This window comes from Mirounga angustirostris, unplaced genomic scaffold, assembly GCF_029215605.1.
Source record: "Mirounga angustirostris isolate CCGP_5_RB_7025 unplaced genomic scaffold, mMirAng1.0.hap1 SCAF_6, whole genome shotgun sequence".
Taxonomy (NCBI): domain Eukaryota; kingdom Metazoa; phylum Chordata; class Mammalia; order Carnivora; family Phocidae; genus Mirounga; species Mirounga angustirostris.
The window spans coordinates 28,696,034-28,713,698 of record NW_026991714.1 but is presented as its reverse complement, the minus strand read 5'-3'; the positions used below and the strand labels follow the sequence as shown (position 1 = coordinate 28,713,698).

Sequence of the window (17,665 nt, the reverse complement as noted above, 5' to 3'; positions counted from 1 at the left end):
AAAGCTGGACCTCTCCTAATTATTCAAAGGCCATAAGGTGTATTTAGGATGATTTGGAGAAGGACTAAGAAACCCTCTCCCGTGGAGCAGGGATTGGGGCAGCATCTAGCCCTGGCTCGTTGCCCCAAACCGGAGGCCCTAAGAGGACAAGGTCTAGGCAAGACAGGGAAGGGGATGTATGACAAGCCATTTAGAGATGATGTTTGACTGGCAAATGTGACATTTGCTCTATGCAGGGCAGGAGTGCTACTGATATAAGACCAGAGAGTTCTGCCCATTGGGTGATTTTTCCCGAAATGGAGTTAGGATGCCTCACTAAACCCATGAATACTTATGGCAGGACTGAGGCCAAGACACATGAGGAGAAGAAAACTGAGGCCAGTACAAGTGCTGAGGAGATTCCTAGTGGGGTGGGGCTGGGTGCCACAGAAGGGGCTGCCCCTGCCCCCAGGAACTCTCCATGTCTGTTGGGAACCAGGACACAGGTATCCTTTCGCTGGAATGTTCAGGGAAGCGGGGCTTCATCAAGGCACCTGTGTTGTGACGGGAGGGGACACAGCCACATATGAGAGCCACATGGATGCTCAGTGGACAGAAGAGTCTTGCAGGAGCGGACCTTGTGAGGAGCTGGGGAGTGTGCAAGAGGGCATAGCAGAGCCAAACGATTAGGTTGAAACATAAAATGTTTCGTTTTGTGGCTCAAAATTTGACTATCAGCATTTCATATGGTCCAACTTAACATGTGCCCTTGGATATTAGTGTAAGCAGTCTGCACTTGAACCTGCAGGATGGAGAAGCCACTGATGGGAACAACACAGTGAACCAGGTGTCAGGACTGCTAGTCTGGTAAAAGGGAGGAAAAATTTGAATAGGGGAGCCTGGAGAAGAGACCCAGTTGTGGAGGTCTCTTGCTGTAGTCCCAGTGAGAGTGATCATGGTCAGAAGGAAGGCAGTGCCCATGAGGTTGGGAAGAAGGAGCAGATGTGAGAATATTTATGTAAGAAGAATTAGCTGGACTTTGGGAGAGATGGAGGCATTGATGGTTGTATAGAGACAGGAGGGAGGGAGGATGGATGGATGGATGGATGGATGGATGGATGGATGGATGGATGGGTGGATGGATGGATAGACAGGCTGTGGCAGCTTGGGCATACAGGGGGGTTTCTGAGCCCCTGGCCCCGGGGCTCCTAGCCTACCCTGGAACCCACCCCACTGCCCATTGCCCACAGGATCTGCAGCGAGGATATCGAGTGCAGTGGGCTGACCATCCCCAAGGCTGTGCAGTACCTGAGCTCCCAGGATGAGAAGTACCAGGCCATTGGGGCCTATTACATCCAGCATACCTGCTTCCAGGATGAATCGGCCAAACAACAGGTAACTGGCTGCACACCTTCCTCCCCCTGGAGGCCTGGGCAGGGACTGCGTGTGTGTCAGCCTGACCCCATTTAGAGATGGGTGGGGGCATTTGCATTTGCTCCTTCTCACCCTGCCTGGCGGCCTGGGGCGAGGAGTGTGCTTGGCATTGCCTAAGATCACAGCTGGGCATCTTAACCCTCTAGTTGAGTGGACATTAGTTAGGCGTGTCTCCCCCACTGATCACATGGAAGAAACAGCCATGAGTTCAACAGAAATCCCCTTTCTCAGATGCCACTAGAGAATGTGACTCCTTTCCACCCTTCAATTCCCTTCCCCAGCCCCTTTCCCTCTGTCTGTCTGTCTCGGCCTCTCGGCCTCTCTGTCTCTTGATCCTCTTTCTCACCAGGCATCCATGGTGGGAAACAGGGCTTGTTCATGCCCCCCAAGCTTGGCTGTTGGGAAGGATGCCTATAGGGCTCAACAGCTCAGCCCTAGGGTGTGATGCCCTAAACAGGTTTCCTAGAGATTCCATGATCCATAAGCATCAAAGTTCCTGCCACAGGAGAAAGAGTTCCTGTGGGAGGGTCTCCCTTACGTCTGTCTTGCTTTAGGATTTTGAAGTGTATTTATATCCATTTCCTCCTCCAGTCCTCACTGCCGTATTCCAGAGGAGCAAAGTGGGGCTCAGAACAGAGGGGTGACTCTCCTGGAGAGGACATGGGGGAGCTAACATCTGAATCCATCTTGGTTCCTGATCTGGTTGCTGTGACTCCACATTGCTTATTTATTTTGGTTTGCTTGAATATTTCAGAACTGGCAGTAGACTTTTGGGTCTGAGAAAAATCGCTTTGAGTAGAGACACTAGATCAGCCTCACCTCCCTGACTGGGCAAGGCGGCCCCCCTATCCCAACAGGTCTATCAGCTGGGAGGCATCTGCAAGCTGGTGGACCTCCTCCGGAGCCCCAACCAGAACGTCCAGCAGGCTGCGGCTGGGGCCCTGCGTAACCTGGTGTTCCGGAGCGTCACCAACAAGCTAGAGACGCGGAGGCAGAATGGGATCCGAGAGGCTGTCAACCTCCTGAGGAGAACTGGGAGCACTGAGATCCAGAAACAACTAACCGGTAGGGAGCGCCAGCCATGGAGAGCTAGGGGTCCGGGGTGGGCGGGACTGCTGGCTGCAGTCCCAAGATGGGGTGTGGGGCAGCCCCTCCAGGCTGGGTCAAAGCACAACCGTGCAGATTTGACCTCAGGCTAATATCTTGGGAGCCCCCATGGCACTGGCCTTGGCCAGATTAGTGGTGTCCAGATGGTGCATACCCACAAGGGGTCTAAGTCTTTTTTTTTTTTAATTTATTTATTTATTTGAGAGAGAGAATGAGAGGGGGGAGGAGCAGAGGGAGAGAGAGAATCTCAGGCAGACTCCCCACTGATCGAAGAGCCCGACTCCAGGCTCAATGTGGGACTCTATCTCATGAGCCTGAGATCATGACCTGAGCTGAAACCAAGAGTCAGATGCTTAAGCGACTGAACCACCCAAAGGCCCCTGAGTCAAGGTCTTTTTGAAGATAGAAGGCAAAGAGTAGAAGGCTGGTGTCCAGGCAGGATCCATATTCACAGGTGGGATCCACAGGTGAAAGGGAGGAAGGGAGGTCGATGAGAGCAGGGACTAACAGGTCTTAAGCACCTCCCTGTGCCGTAATAGTATGCTAAGCACTCGGGCCGGGGACACAAGAGACAAAAGGAACTATGAAACCTTCAGACTGGACTGGGAAGATGAGACCATGCACAGAGTAACCATGATCAGTATTTCTGGAATGACTTTCAGGTGGAAAATAGAGAACATTAGAAGACTCTGAGTGCTAACATTTATATTAAAACCCACAGATCAATCAAATGTTTCTTGATCGCCTTCCATATTCATAATTTTGGCCTAGATAAAGAACCCTAGATGCTCCCCGCCCTCAAAGAACCTGCAGTCTCGTTGAGACACTGGGAAGCGGGCTCAGGAAACAATCAGACACTAGACTGAATAACCCAGGCTACTTGGAAAGTGACATTCCAGTAGGGCTCGTTTGCCAGAGCAGGCTGGGGGTGACACGCCATCGCCTGGGGTCTTCCTGAGCCTGGCATGTGTTGGGTTGACGGTCCCCAACATCCAGGGCTGCTCTGGAACCTGTCCTCCACTGATGAGCTGAAGGAGGAGCTCATCGCGGACGCCCTGCCTGTGCTGGCCGACCGGGTCATCATTCCCTTCTCCGGCTGGTGTGATGGCAACAGCAACATGACCCGGGAAATGGTGGACCCTGAAGTCTTCTTCAATGCCACAGGCTGCTTGAGGTGAGAGAAGAGCCTGCCCGTGGGGTCTTTTGGCCCCAGCCCTGGGCCTTTGCCCAGGCAGCCCCATCTCGGGCAGGACTCAGCCAGGGCACAGAACATAAAATGCAGTCTGGCTGGCACTGGTCTTCATGGGTAGACTCCAAGAAACGGGGCCCCGGCGCTCCTGACGTCCCCAGATCCAGATAAGGATCAGGACTCCATGACCTCCTTTAAGGGACCACAGCAGACTTAGTTAGAAATCTGAGTGGAAATGCCAGATCTGAATATCCAAACTGGTTCAACCATTTCCCTCTCCTCCATTTCCCAAAAATGCATTTCTTGGACTATCTTGAAGCGTGTTCTTTTGGACAAAAATTTGCTGATTGGCTCCTAATGAGTCACTTCCCAGCTATGATGCTAACACCAATTGCCATATTCATTGGCATGAAGATGGCAGAGCTCTGCCCAAAGTCTCCCGAGTCCTACCCCAGCATGAAGCAAGGCCCCTGGGGGCTCTTGGAGGAGGGACGTGGGCATGCTCATTCTAGGAGACAGGCTGCAAGCTGGGTTGTGGGTGCTGGTATGGAGGTGAAGCAGTGGAATGGATCCCCTTTAGGGTCACGCCTTGCTCTGATGGGGTTTGTCTTCCCCAATTCCTGGGAGCCCCAGAGTGAGGGGTGCAGGTGGCGTGAGCTTCTGTCTCAGCTTGTGCTCCTCCCTTTCAGCCTCCATCAGTGGCCCCCAGTGAGCAAAGCCGGGGTGTTAAGGACTTGATAGGGCTGCAGGACTGTTGGGGACAACAGCGGCCACACTCGGCCTACACCAGGCAAATAGGCCCGGGATGCTTGGGAAGGAGCCCGCTGCTGAGGTGGAACACAGCTTCCACGGGGAGGGGGCATCTGGCTCCCAGCCGAGCACCTGTCAGCTCTTTTCTCAGATCCAGCCCCTGGCCCCAGCACCCCAAAGAGCTTCTCCTGTCCCACAGAAAAAAACTGGGCAGGCGAAGCTTCCAGCCCCCGTGTAACAGGTGCCCCCTAGTGGTAAGGCGTGTGTCTTGGCCTGCTTGCACTGGAGGCCTTGACCGTCATAAAAGTTACAGGTGGGCAGCAAGAGGGGTGGAAAGAGCTGAGTTCAAATGAGAGCCCATCCAACCTCAGCCAGAATGGGGCGGAATTGGCTGAATGGTCTTTTCCTTCCTTCTTCCTCATTTCTTTTGCCCTGCTCTCGTCCTATCAAACCTCCAACCGCATCCCCCATCCCCTCCGCCCCCTCTTCCCCCACCTGCTCTCTCCCCTGCGTGCCCCCCAACCACTCTCTTCTCCACCCCCACCCCTCCTCCCCTGCCTCCTCACCCCGTCTCTGTTTTCTCCCTCAGGAACCTGAGCTCTGCCGATGCAGGCCGCCAGACCATGCGAAACTACACGGGGCTCATTGATTCCCTTATGGCCTATGTCCAGAACTGCGTGGCCGCCAGCCGCTGTGATGACAAGGTGAGCACACCCAGGCGGCACCCCACCCCGGCCCTGGACCCCAGTCCTCTTCTCTGTCCAGGGCTCCAAGGCCCAGGGCCTCCCCAGAATCAGTGAGGGCAGCTCCTTGGACGCTAGGTCCTGACATTTTCCTCTCCCAGGCTCCACGAGGCAGGTCTGCACTCGAGGGGCCTTTAAGGCATGGTCCAGTGACAGGACAGACGCCCAGAGACCGGCCAGTGAAGGGGACAGCTGTCTGCAGAGTGCTCTGCTTGCCGGGGACAGTGGTTACAGAGGCAGGTCCCCTGTCCCTCACGCAGAGGCTGTGTGAATGCGGACACTTCCATGATTTCTCTGTTCCTCAGTTTGCACTTTGCTCCAACAGAAATGATCATAATCCTAATCTGCCTCCTGGGTTAGTTTAAGGGCTCAATTAGTTCATAAGCAAGACACGAAGCAGGCCTGGTACCGAGTGAGCTCTCCGTGAGCAGTCACTGTCGCCGGTGCGAAGCCCCGCCTGCGGCCCTGAGGAGCCACACTGATGCCCCCGGGGATCCTCCCTGCACCGAGGCTCCTTCTACTGCACTGGCTTCCCACTGCGTCCCAGTGAGGCCACTGGCCAAGCCGCCTCCTGTCCCCTCTGGGCTTTAGGACTCACTAGCACACACAGACAGAAAGGAAAAATCACGGAGGGCAGAGAAGCTGAAGGCTGAGATGTTTCCATCACGGCAGGACAGCAATTCGGGAGAATAGTGAGTTCCCACTGTCCCCAGGTGACCAGGGGACTGTCTGGGCACCACGGGTACTGGGTCCTGCACACAGTTTCCCGTGGAGAGATTTTGTCTCCCCCTCCTCCACCGGATGTGACAACAGGGCCTCAGGAGAGAGACGGTGACTTTAGTCCCATTTTACAACTGAGAAAACCGGGGCCCCGAAGGCAAAGTAAGGCACGCAAGGTCACGCAGCTAGGAACTGAGAGAACTGGATTCCAGCGCAGGCTCCGGGAGGCGTGACTGGGAGAGCGCGTTCAAATGTCCTGGAGCCGGAGGGGCCCGCCTCTTGCTCAGGAGCTAGGGCAGGGAGGGGGCCCGGGGCGCCGTCAGGGCGGGGCCCGGGCTCAGGTGCCACGCTTCCGTCTGGCCCCCAGTCCGTGGAGAACTGCATGTGTATCCTGCACAACCTGTCCTACCGCCTGGACGCCGAGGTGCCCACCCGCTACCGCCAGCTGGAGTACGGCGCGCGCAACGCCTACACCGAGAAGTCCTCCACGGGCTGCTTCAGCAACAAGAGCGACAAGATGATGGTGAGCACCGACCCAGAGCCCGGGCCTGATCCCCCCCAGGCACCCCGCTGGGCTCAGCGGCCTGGCTCACCCTTTCCCCTCTGCCCACCCCACCTCCCCCTGCCCCCCGCCGCCACCACCCTGAAGCCTGAACCAGCCCGAGGGGCCAAGCCTAGGCCAAAGCCCCGGCCTCAGGCCGGTGCCACACCCTGGGAGCTGAGTCCAGGGCATTCTGTCTTGCATACAGAGGGCATCTGTGTTCTTCAGACCACCCAGAGGTCAAAAGCTCCAGCCCTCCGTTGGCAGAGCTTGTCCTCTCTACGTGATTGATAAACTCGGCCCTATCTTCTCCATTACCCTGGAAGGTCTGGGGGTAGCCAGGACTCTAAGCCCTCTTTGGCCTGGTTCCCACCAGCTCCCAAGCCTCCCAGGTCCCCCCAGAAGCAGGAGGGTGCTGTGGAGGGAGGGCCGGGCCTCCCGCGCTGGGTAAAACGCCCATTGGCCCAGGGTGGGTCAAGCTCAGAGTCTGACTCTGGGAGGGGACACATCATGGTGTGAGACCCAAAAGCCGCTGGAAGGTTTGGGCAGAGGTTGGCCTTCAGCACACTTCCCGGGATCCCGAGATTGTTCTCTGCCTCCCTCAGAGACCATGGGGGAGGACCATGGCCCCTGTCCTCACTCAATTCTGCAGAGCTGCCATAGTGAGGAAAGGGGCACCGGGGCAGGTGCTTCCTAGGCCCCTCCCATCAGGAACCAGGACCCTGGAGTTGGGGGGCACGCAGAAGGCTTGGGTTTGGTCCCTTCCCAAGGCTTCCTGCTGACCTGCCCTTTGTCCTCAGAACAACAACTACGACTGCCCCCTTCCGGAGGAAGAGACCAACCCCAAGGGCAGCGGCTGGCTGTACCATTCAGATGCCATCCGCACCTACCTGAACCTCATGAGCAAGAGCAAGAAAGACGCCACCTTGGAGGCCTGCGCTGGTGCCCTGCAGAACCTGACCGCCAGCAAGGGGCTGGTGAGGAGTGGCCTCCTCCCCTGTGCCCACCCCCGTCCCCACCCCCATTTCTTCAACTTGAAGCCAGGCTCTGTTCCCTTCGCTGTTCTCCCACGAGTGTGTCCACAGTCTGAGTCCTAGCAAACACCTATGGCCTGCGGAGCTCGGTTCTACAGACATGACTAGAGGCAGTTTCCCATGCGATATGGGGGAGCAGTGAGGGGAGAGAACTAGCCCAGCCCTCTGGGAACTCCCAGGCGGCGGCTAGGCAAACCCACTCCTGCTGGATTCTGTCTGTGCCCACAGAGTCCCCTTTGCCTCGTGATTCCTGGCCCCATGCTGGCCCTGTCTGGGGTGGGGGACAGAGATGAAGGGTATGTTTGTGGCAGGAGGAGTCTCCTGCATGTTGAACTGACGGAGGGAAAAATAGAGGGTTTGGAGCGTGGACAGATCTAGAGGAAGATGTGGCAGAATCAGTAGAGATTTTGAGGCCAAATATAGTTTGGGGGACATGATGGAATGGCATTGAGCCATCGGAGGCCTGTTGCAATCAACGAGCATTTAGATGCGGAGGCATCCAACAATCCCTCATCTTTACTTGGGACAAAAGAGAATCAGCTGGAAGCAGGACCAGGGTGAATTGAGGTAAGGAAGGAACTTTCTTGACCATGAGAGGATGAGGCTGGGGGTCTTCAAGAACTCCAGACCAGCCTGGGACCAGATTACAGCTCGGATGGCTTTGTTGCTAGAGCTGGCCTACTGTGTCTCCTTGTGGGCACGGACCCTCTCTTACCCATCTTTGTCCTGGGCAAGTACCCAACAAATATGTGTTGAGTACTCCGGAGGTAGAGAAGTTGGAAGGTGGTCAATGCCTCTTGCATCGACAAATATCGCTGACCGTGTGGTTTCATGTGAGCCGACTGTGGGGACGTGTAAGGAAGGCCGAGCTGAGACCAATAGCTGAGCAGCACCATCTGACCATTTTGTTAGACCAGGAGTCGATTCAGGGCCCCCATGAGCGAGGGGTCTGAGACTTCCCTCTCATCACCCATCGGGGCTCCAGGCTGATCCGGGAGTAGAGATCAAGGTCAGGAGAGTTGGGGGTGCATTTTCACCTGGGTGCTTGGTTCGTTGCTGGCGCATGAGCAAATTTGTGTCGTTCTTCGTCCGTGCTTCCAACATGAAAGAGAAACAGTATTTGGGATTCTTCATTTGGGATTAGCTGGCCCGCTTCCACCCCGGTGCCTGGGAAGCCACAGGCTAGGTCCTCACTGGGCCTTCTTTCTCAGATGTCCAGCGGCATGAGCCAGTTGATCGGGCTCAAGGAAAAGGGCTTGCCACAAATTGCTCGCCTCCTGCAATCTGGCAACTCTGATGTGGTGCGGTCTGGGGCCTCCCTCCTGAGCAACATGTCCCGCCACCCAGTACTGCACCGAGCCATGGGTAAGCGCCCTCCGCAGCGTCAGACCACCCCTCTGCCCCGGGCCTCCAGCTAGGACTTGGCAGACCCCCCCACTTTCCAGAGCCTGCTGGAAGGTCCCCCTCTAAACTTTCCCTAGGGTGAGCATTCCAAGAGGGGAAGCTGGCCCAAGAGAAGCTTGGGGGTAGGAAGGGGCAGGTCCCCTGGAGGTGGGGGGCAGGTGTGCAGAGGTCCCATCTGGGTCCCAAGCCCTGGGTTGGAGCTAGAATGGAGCCTTGAGGGGTCACCTGTCTAGGAACCTGGTTGAGGGCAGTCCGGGACTATGGCCCCAGAGGGAGCCCCTCAGCCCCTCTCTCCCTCGGTCATCTGAGCCCGTGCCCTCCACTCCTTTCTCTCGCAGGGAACCAAGTGTTCCCAGAGGTGACCAGGCTCCTCACCAGTCACACTGGGAACACCAGCAACTCAGAAGACATCCTGTCCTCGGCCTGCTACACTGTGAGGAACCTGATGGCCTCCCAGCCTCAGATGGCCAAGCAGTACTTCACCAGCAGCATGGTCAACAACGTCATCAACCTGTACCGCAGCAGGTGGGCGGGGAAGCGGGCGGTCTCCTCCCCACCTCACCCCCACACCGCCTCACCCCTGCCCCATGCTAAGCACGACTCCCTGCGAAGTCTCAGAGGTGCGGCAGGAGCAGTACCCGGTACAGAGAGGAGAGCCAGGGCAGGAGGGGCTTGGATGCAGAGAAGTTCCCGAAGCCAAGAGCACTGTAGGGATGAATCCAGCAGCCAGGCCCTCGGGCTGCACAAACAGGGCAGAGGTGGTGCATTCTCCGCTGTGGGTCACCAGGGGACACTGGGTCCTTAGAGGGTCAGCAGGAGGCATGGAGCAGCAGACCCCGCTGTGCGGGAACTTTATTCTGCTCCATGGGGCTTTCTCCTCCCAGAACAAGGGCTGGGCGACCTTCGCCCTCACAGCCCCCAAGGAGAATCCTAGGACACTTCTAAGTGGGCAGGGCCGTGGGGTCATGCCCACTGCGCAGAGTGACCAGCCCGATGGGGCTCCTCTCTCATGCACCCCTGGGGCCTCCCCACGTCTCTAAGACCTGAGGTGAGGGGAGGAGGGAGGAGGGTGCTCATTCTCATGTCTCCCCGAGTCTCACCCCACAAATGAACTTCCTGCCTGCCCAGTGCCTCACCCAAGGCTGCAGAAGCTGCCCGCCTCCTCCTGTCTGACATGTGGTCCAGCAAGGAACTGCAGGGCGTCCTCAGACAGGTAAGGGCCCGCACTGTTGACCCCTGCCCATGAGATTCTCCTGTACTTGCCCTGCACAGAATCAAGTCCGAGTGGGGCAAGGAAAGAGAAGCAGAATGGCCCACCCCACCCCATGGCGGGGACTGAGCCGCACTCCAGACAGAGAGAGTCAGAGCTGAGAGACTAATGTGCGTGATGATGAATGTGATCACACTCTGAGCAAATCTCTCGGCTAGAATTCTGGGGAGATGCCAAGTGCATGGAGGGCAGAGGGAATCAAGGTAATGTGTGAGAGGCCTGGGGGGATCCTTTAGGAACAAACTGAAAAACGGGGTGGGCAAAAGGCACAGAATTCATTTGAGGGTGTGATGTGCTCTGTGGCTTCAGAGGTAGGTTTGGGCTAGATTACAAACCCCTTTAATCTCTGTGAGAGTTTGCCCTTGGCCCCAGGGAGCCATTGAGGGCTTCAGGTAGAGAGTGTCATGATTAAAGCAATACTTGGATACAGGGGCAGGGCCCAGGGAACTGAGAGGTGCTGGGGCGGCTGCATCTGTCAAGTGGCGACCCTGGCTCCTCTCTGTCCTCAGTGCCTCCCAACCTCGTCAAACACAAAGTCCTACCCCAGGTCTTAGTTTACCAAACCTCTCCACACTGGCCTCTCCCGCTCCTGCGGCCGCCGTTCTTTAGACAGAGATGTTGGCAGTGATGAGGCCGGACCAAGGACAGGACGCGGAAGAGACAGACTGGTCAGACTGACCATGCTCGAGTGCAAGCCTGGAGACACTGTGGCCACATTAGCAGAAATAGATCGGTTGGGAAGAGGCCAGGTAGGCCTTGTAGGGAGAGGGAGAGCAGTCCCGATTTCAGGAGGTCAAGTCTGAGGGGATTGGATTGGGGTGCGGGTGTGGGACCTGAGGAGAGAGGCCAGGCTGCCACATAGACGGGAACATTGGGCAGGTAGAAGCCCCGAGAGCAGGCAGGACCACCATGGGGCACAGGTGTGTGGGAGAGTCTTGGAGGATAAAGGCAGAAGCATGGAGAAGACCCTCAGCTGGGGGCCAAGGAGAGCAAAGGGCCAGGGAGCCAGAAGACGCTGTGCCAGCTAGCCAGGAGGGGGCTGCAGCCCGTGCGAGAGGACAAAGCATGGGAGCGGGTAGGCAGCGGTCCCCGGGGCTACTGAGGCAGCAGGGAGGATGGAAACCAGGGAGGCCCCTGGATGAGGCGATCCGGAAGTCCCAGGCCACCTGCAAGAGCACTGCTGGCAAAGCAAGGGGAGCCCTTGGGGCCCCTGCCGTGGGCGAGGAGGGACGGGGAGGGGCGGAGAGCGGCAGAGGGGAGAACCAGTGTGGTCCAGAAAGGAGGGAGACAAAGGCATGGGTAAAAAGACCCCTGTTTAATGACAGAGGGGACCCAAGCATCTCTGTCGTGAGACGAGAAATGGGCAGAGCAGGGGAAAGTGAAGGGGCGGGAGGATGAGGAAGACCACGGAACAGAGGGCGGCGCAGGGGGTCAGGAGTGACCTGATCGGGTAGGAGAGGAGACTTCCCACAGCAGCCCAAGGGGAAGAAGGAGGAACAATTCTAACTCCAGCACAGCAGGGAGATAGGAGGGACCATGGCAGTCAAGGTCGACTGGGGAAGGCTGAAGGCCATGGCCAGTGGTGGCCCATGTCCTCTGGTGGACAGTCCAGTGCTCTTTCCCAGTAACACCACAGTGTGGGTAGGCTTGGCCACGGGGCAGCTGCAGGGGAGGCTCTGTGGAAGGGAGGTGGGTGAAGAGACTGGGTGACAACTTCCTCAAGCTGTTCCATGACAACTTCCTCAAGTGGTCCAGAAGGTTCAGCTCACCCGGGAATACTGACACCACACCCCCCCTAAGGCACCCAGAGAGTCCCCTTGTTAACATTGTTCTGTACAGCACCCGTGGGAACCAGCTTCGCCATCCGGTCCCCATTGCTCCCTCTAGTCCTGCTTGACGAGGGCCATGTTTCTGTCCCCAGAGCACCCGCACACGCACTGCCCACTGGGTCCTTACAACCACCGTGAGGCAGACCATGGGGCTTGTGTCCACCCTGAAGAACAGGACTTTGCCTTGATGCAGTGAGTCATGGCAAGAGCAGGGCTGGGACCCAGGAATTCTCACTCCTGGGCTCTTTCCACCAAATCCAGCCAAGCTCAACAGGAGCAAGCAAGCAAATCTGTGGTGGAAAAACCAACATCATGTGATTCATGCCCAGACCAAGCAGGCCTTGGGCTTTGAACCACCTGGTGTCTGGAGCCCTCATGTTCCCACAGGCCAGTGAGAGCTGACAGATTCTCAGAGCTCTTAGCCGGCACCAGGCGCCCCTTCTGAAGGGCCTCTAGGGCCCATCTGCTGTCCTCATTCACTCCAAAGCATTTATTGAGCACCTGCGGTATGCTGGGAGAAATAGCAGAAACAAGATTCTGTCACTCCTCAGCAGGAGCTCAGGGGCTAGTGGGGCTGCAGGTGGGAGGGCAGACAGGTAAACAGAGCCTACAGCGTGGCAGCTCCTCAGTACCAGCACCAGGCGCCTCTCTGGTATGTGAGAAACGCTGGACGTGTCCTCGCTGCCAAGAGCTCTTGTCAAGGTTTGGGGAAAAAAAAAAAAAAAAAAAAAACAGGGACAGTCAGAAGGAAGAAAAACAAACAGCTTTTCTAATCTGACTTTGGTTATTGTTCTGTTTAAAGAGTAATGACTACGAGCTTAAATCCTTATGCCTTAATTCAGATTTCTGCAGATCCACATAGGAAATTCAGAAGCGCTGGTGGAAGCCCAGACACGCTTTACTAACCTGGGCATATCCACGGCCTTATGTTTGGTTGCGCATTTAATCAGGCCAGGTTTAGCCCTGACACACATATATAATGAATCCAGAGGGCTATGGCTCAAGCCTGAGGCCACTCTGGGAGGGCAGGGTCTGGTTCAAGCCCAAGGCCACTCTGGGAAGCCAGTGTCTGGCCCTGTGGGAAGTCCCACAGTTTCGTCCTAGAGTATTTCACGCAGCTGCTGTTTCTTCCCCCTGCAGCACGGCTTGGATAGGAACATGCTGGGAACCTTAGCCGGGCCCAACAGCCTCAGGAACTTCACCTCCCGATTCTAAGAAGGGGCTGCCCAAGCAAGTACAGATTGCAGGTAAGAATCGGCCCCCCCAGGGCAGAGGCACGTCCAGGACCCCTGCAGCTGCCTCAGCTGGTCTCAGAGGGAGAGGCCAGGCCTGTGTTCCGCAGGGCACAGAAGCATCCTTCAACCTGGCAGATGGCCTGGCCGTGGCCGACGCAAGGCCTGTGAGGACAGCCATATAGGCTACTTGGCCACAGGACATTAGGGATGGGCAGTGTCCTGATAGCATCAGCAGGCCAGAGGTCTGGGCAGAACTTCCAGGTACAGCTGTGTAGGTTATGCACTGCACAACCTAGGTGGTGCCGTTCACATGGACTATGGTATGAATGCCCCCCCTGCCCCCGCAGTGATACAATATGTCATTCTGGGTTTGCACACCTACAGCTCACTTTCTTATCCTTTTTATAATTCACTTTCCAGTCTGCACATGCCTAATGTGGCTAAGCTTATTTCTAGCTGATGATTCCAGGGACCGAAAACTCAGAACCAGTATCTATGACAAAGGCCTGCAAGCCTTAGCTTCCAGTAGAATCACCTGGGCTGCTTCCTAAAACACACACTCCTGGCCCCAACCCCAGCAGATCTGACTCCGGAGCACTGGAGTGGAAAGTGCATTATTAAACAAGCATCCCAAGTGGTTCTGAGGCAGGTGACATCATTAACCTTCCCTAGCGGGTCACCAGAGGTGGCCCTGCTGTGGAGCCATCTGCAAAGAGCCAGGGGTGAGGACAGGGTCTCCTGAGCTGAAGGGGGCTCCTTAGCACCCTGGTTATCTGCCGGCATGCCAATACCTGAGGAGGGGCCTGGTCGGGGAGAGGCTGAAACTCCAGTCCAGGTGAAGATAGATAAAACGTCAGACACCTTCTCCTGACAGAAAAGCTTCAACAACATGAGTGTGGACAAAGAGAGAAGACAAAAGTCAATAGCTTCTCAACAAGGGAAGTCTGGACCCTCAGCACCGTGCGGGGCACCGTGCTCACCAAACAGGGTGGGCATAGGGGGAGGGACAAAGCTGACAAGCTTCTGGCTCAGCAAGAGTGACCTACAAATGTGTCAGGGGCGACTCGGAATGCCCTCGCCAGCCAGGGGGCACATCTGTGCGGACATGGGTGGAAAGGGGGGGCAGTATTGGCTAGACCTCCTGGTGTGGGGGTGTCTCCCCAGAAATGCTAACCGGATGACCTCTCCTTTTCCAGAAATGATGTGATCCAGCTGAGAAGACCTCAGGCCTTGCTGGAGGGGTGATTCTGCCCACCCTGTGCAGTGTTTGGAAAAGTTCAAATGCAACTGAAAGCAAACCTGAAAACTGTGGATGATGGAAATATTTTTAGATTTTTTTTTTCCTTGGGGGAACTGGCAGGCAAGGGGGGTTGGGAAGGGTGGGGGGGGGACTTTTCTTGAGTTAAAGGGGCTTATGTTTCATGTCAATACTTCTTTCGCTGAGAAATGGTATATATATATGTATAGGGTAAGTGTGTGTGTGAGCGCACGCGCACGCATGCTTGTGCATGAGTGCCTAAAAGTGTGACCACAAACTGCAAAAAGCTAAATAAGCTGTTTCTGCAGCTCGTGAGGTGGTAAAAAGGACTCTCACTCTCCCACGTTTCCCACACGACCTGTGCTTTTTGTTTAGCAGCCTGTAGTTCCCAAAATATGTCATGCCAGGGCAGGGGACCCGTACCAGGGTCAAGTCCACAAGAAACCTTGCGAGGGAACCATCCCCCGGGCGAGGGTAGTGGGGAAGTGGGAGGGGAGAGTAACTGGGGCTCGGGCCAACCTACCCCCCGTAAGAGGCAGCTTTGCAGGAAGGGAGGCTGGCAGGGCTGCTGAGGTTCAGTGTATCTCATGGGAAACTTTAGTTGTCTGATCATGCCTCCCTTCCCGCAGGGCCACAGGACCTGGGGCTGGACAGGGTTGGGGCTCCAGGGGACGGGCAAGGACAGTCATGCTTGCTTTGCTATCTGAAGTCTGCTCTGGGCTGCAGGAGCCAGAGAGATGGGGCTGGCCATGCTCTTGGGCTGCATACCCGTCAGAGGAGGCTCAGCCTGGAAAGCCCCTGCCTTCAGGGGCTTGTCATCTATTTATTTCAGGAGAAAGAAGGCAAAATGGTGCTCAAAGCCAAAGAGCTGTTTGGGGAATGGCTGTTTGGTCTTCACATTCCCAGTGGTGAGGGGGACAGCTGGGGCCCCGGTAGGACGGTGGCCATTTGGAAATTAACCAGGAGGATACTTCCTTGCTAAGACTCAAGAGAGGGAGGGTTCTGGGTCTCAGGAGACTTGGAAGATGGGAATTTGGATAGAACAGGAAAGGGAGCTGTCACTTCAGGGCACCCAACAAGCTCCAGCTCCAGCCCCAGCTGGAGGCCAACCCCACCTTACCCTGAAAACCAGCCATCCTGTCTCCACTCTGTCTTAGGGAAAACCACAGAGGATGTGATATAAGAGGCTTGTCAGGGGCACCAGCCACACCCAAGACCCCAGACTCGTGTGCATTTCAGAGGAGAGGAAGTAGGAGGACCTCAGGAGAGCCTCATGGAAAAGCTCGCTGTAAATAGCCCTTAGTATACACTGTAAGATAGAGCAGAACGTGGGTTCCCAAGGCTTCCTGATGTCTGCCTCTGCCACCCGCACCAACATTGTTGGTGCCAGCTAGGAATTGGCTCCCTGGTCCACAGGCTTCTCTAGAAGAATAAGAGGAGCTCCTCACTCTTCATTCGTCCTCATCCTCCTCCCAGGCCCCCTGCCCCCCACCCCGCTCTACCCCCCCGTCCAACCCCACTTCTTACCTCAGCAGTCAGAACAGAAAAGTACCCTTCTGGATGATGGATGTGCCTGTTAAGACATGTGACAGACTGGGGCCAGCCCTGTGATGATGGGCCATTTAATCAGTGTCCCCCACTGCTGTGGGTCCGTGATGCCCTCCCCCCTTGTTGCTCATGATGGAAGGTCTCTTCCTGACTCCCTCTCTCTCAGGGGCCACGTGGGAGCGTGGTCCCACCAGGCTGTCCTGGGTGTAGGTTCCAGGATGACTCCTCTGCCGATCACCAGGGCTCAGAGGAATTCATTTCTTAAAAAAAATACATATGGAGCACCAGGATGTGCCAGGCAGTGTTGTAAGCACAAGGATACATCCGTGAACCAAACAGACCACTGCCCCGTCCTCATGCAGCTTACATCCTCAGAGAAGAAGGAGGAGACACGGGATGCTTGGCTTTGGGGGTCCCCCCAGTGTGAGAGGATTGTCCAATCCAGTCAGGACAAGAGAGAAATAGCCCACTACCAGTGAGGCTGTGGCTTTCAGCCCCTCACCCCCAGGGAGGTGCCCCTTCCCTTAGCCCTGCCCTCACTTCCTGCCACTTCTCTGCTGGATTTCTGTCACCAGCCGGGGTGAAGAGCCAGGTGGGCCCAGCCCTCTGCCTTGGGGAACGGTGGGCTGGATGGACAGTTAGGCCAGGCCTGATTTTGTAACCTCTTTTGTGCTTTCTTCAGCCCGCCAGCTGGGCCCGTCACCCGGGCCTCGGACCCGTGGCCTTTGGAAGAGGCAACGCTGAGAGAGTCCTGAGGAGGCATTTCCCAAAGACAGGGAGGAAGGGGTTTGCTGAGGCCCACACTGGCCTCATGCTACCAGGGCTGACACCCCAAACAAGACATTCCAATTTGGGGCCAATGGGGAAGGACAAAGACCACTCAGTCTCTGCCTTTCCCTGCCCTGACCCCAGGATCTCTTGTGCTTCAGACAGATCTGGTCATTGGCCACCAGCAGCCTGTCCAGTGGGGGCCAGATCAGCATCGCAGACCCCACGCTTCCCCTAGTGATGCAGTGAAGGGTTTTCTCCAGACACGTGGGGACAGTGATGTTCTCTCTTGTCCACCCCAGAGCCTGGCTGAAAGGTGGGATGGCCAGGATGAGGAAGACTGGGAGGATGGGATGGGCAGGGGGAGATGAGCCGAGGGAAGCCCGGGAGATGATGCTGGAGGTACCCTGGAGCCCCTCTGGAGCCCAGCCTTCCATTTGCCCCATGTTTGTATAAGAACCTTGTGCTGGCCAGGCCCAGTTTCCCTGTGTGATGCACTATGTATTTGCTTTTGTGGAAATATAGGAAATCAATAAATTGCTGGCATTTCTGTGAACTTTTTTGAGCAGTGGATTATTTGGGGGTACCACTGAGGAAAGCAGAGCTGCGCACTCCCTTCCAGGCTCTCCTCTTACTGAGCCTGCGCCAGGCTAGGACTGAGCACCACCTGAGGGAGACGGGCACCACCACGCATAAGCACCTGCTCCGTGTCCGCACATCTGAGCCCCACAGTGACTAGATGACGCCAGCATTGATGCCCTCATCTGACAAATAAGTGAGACTTAAGGAGAGAGCGAATGTGCCCGATGTCACCGAGCTTGGAGAGGGAAAAGGCACCCCACGTGTGAATGCACCA

General features: G+C 56.3%; 1 protein-coding gene across 1 annotated transcript in view; it reads left to right on the top strand.

Annotated features, from left to right (window-relative positions):
* PKP1 (plakophilin 1) overlaps nucleotides 1-17,365 on the top strand; it is a 49,931-nt gene extending 32,566 nt beyond the window's left edge. The window contains exons 4-14 of the mRNA XM_045877061.3: nucleotides 1,230-1,374; nucleotides 2,271-2,478; nucleotides 3,517-3,694; nucleotides 5,049-5,163; nucleotides 6,290-6,445; nucleotides 7,264-7,440; nucleotides 8,709-8,862; nucleotides 9,240-9,426; nucleotides 10,030-10,114; nucleotides 13,141-13,247; nucleotides 14,432-17,365. Of these exons, the coding sequence (XP_045733017.1) occupies nucleotides 1,230-1,374; nucleotides 2,271-2,478; nucleotides 3,517-3,694; nucleotides 5,049-5,163; nucleotides 6,290-6,445; nucleotides 7,264-7,440; nucleotides 8,709-8,862; nucleotides 9,240-9,426; nucleotides 10,030-10,114; nucleotides 13,141-13,215 (1,480 nt within the window). The 3' untranslated portion in view covers nucleotides 13,216-13,247; nucleotides 14,432-17,365. The remainder of the gene's footprint in view (nucleotides 1-1,229; nucleotides 1,375-2,270; nucleotides 2,479-3,516; nucleotides 3,695-5,048; nucleotides 5,164-6,289; nucleotides 6,446-7,263; nucleotides 7,441-8,708; nucleotides 8,863-9,239; nucleotides 9,427-10,029; nucleotides 10,115-13,140; nucleotides 13,248-14,431) is intronic.
* Nucleotides 17,366-17,665: the final 300 nt, after the last annotated feature.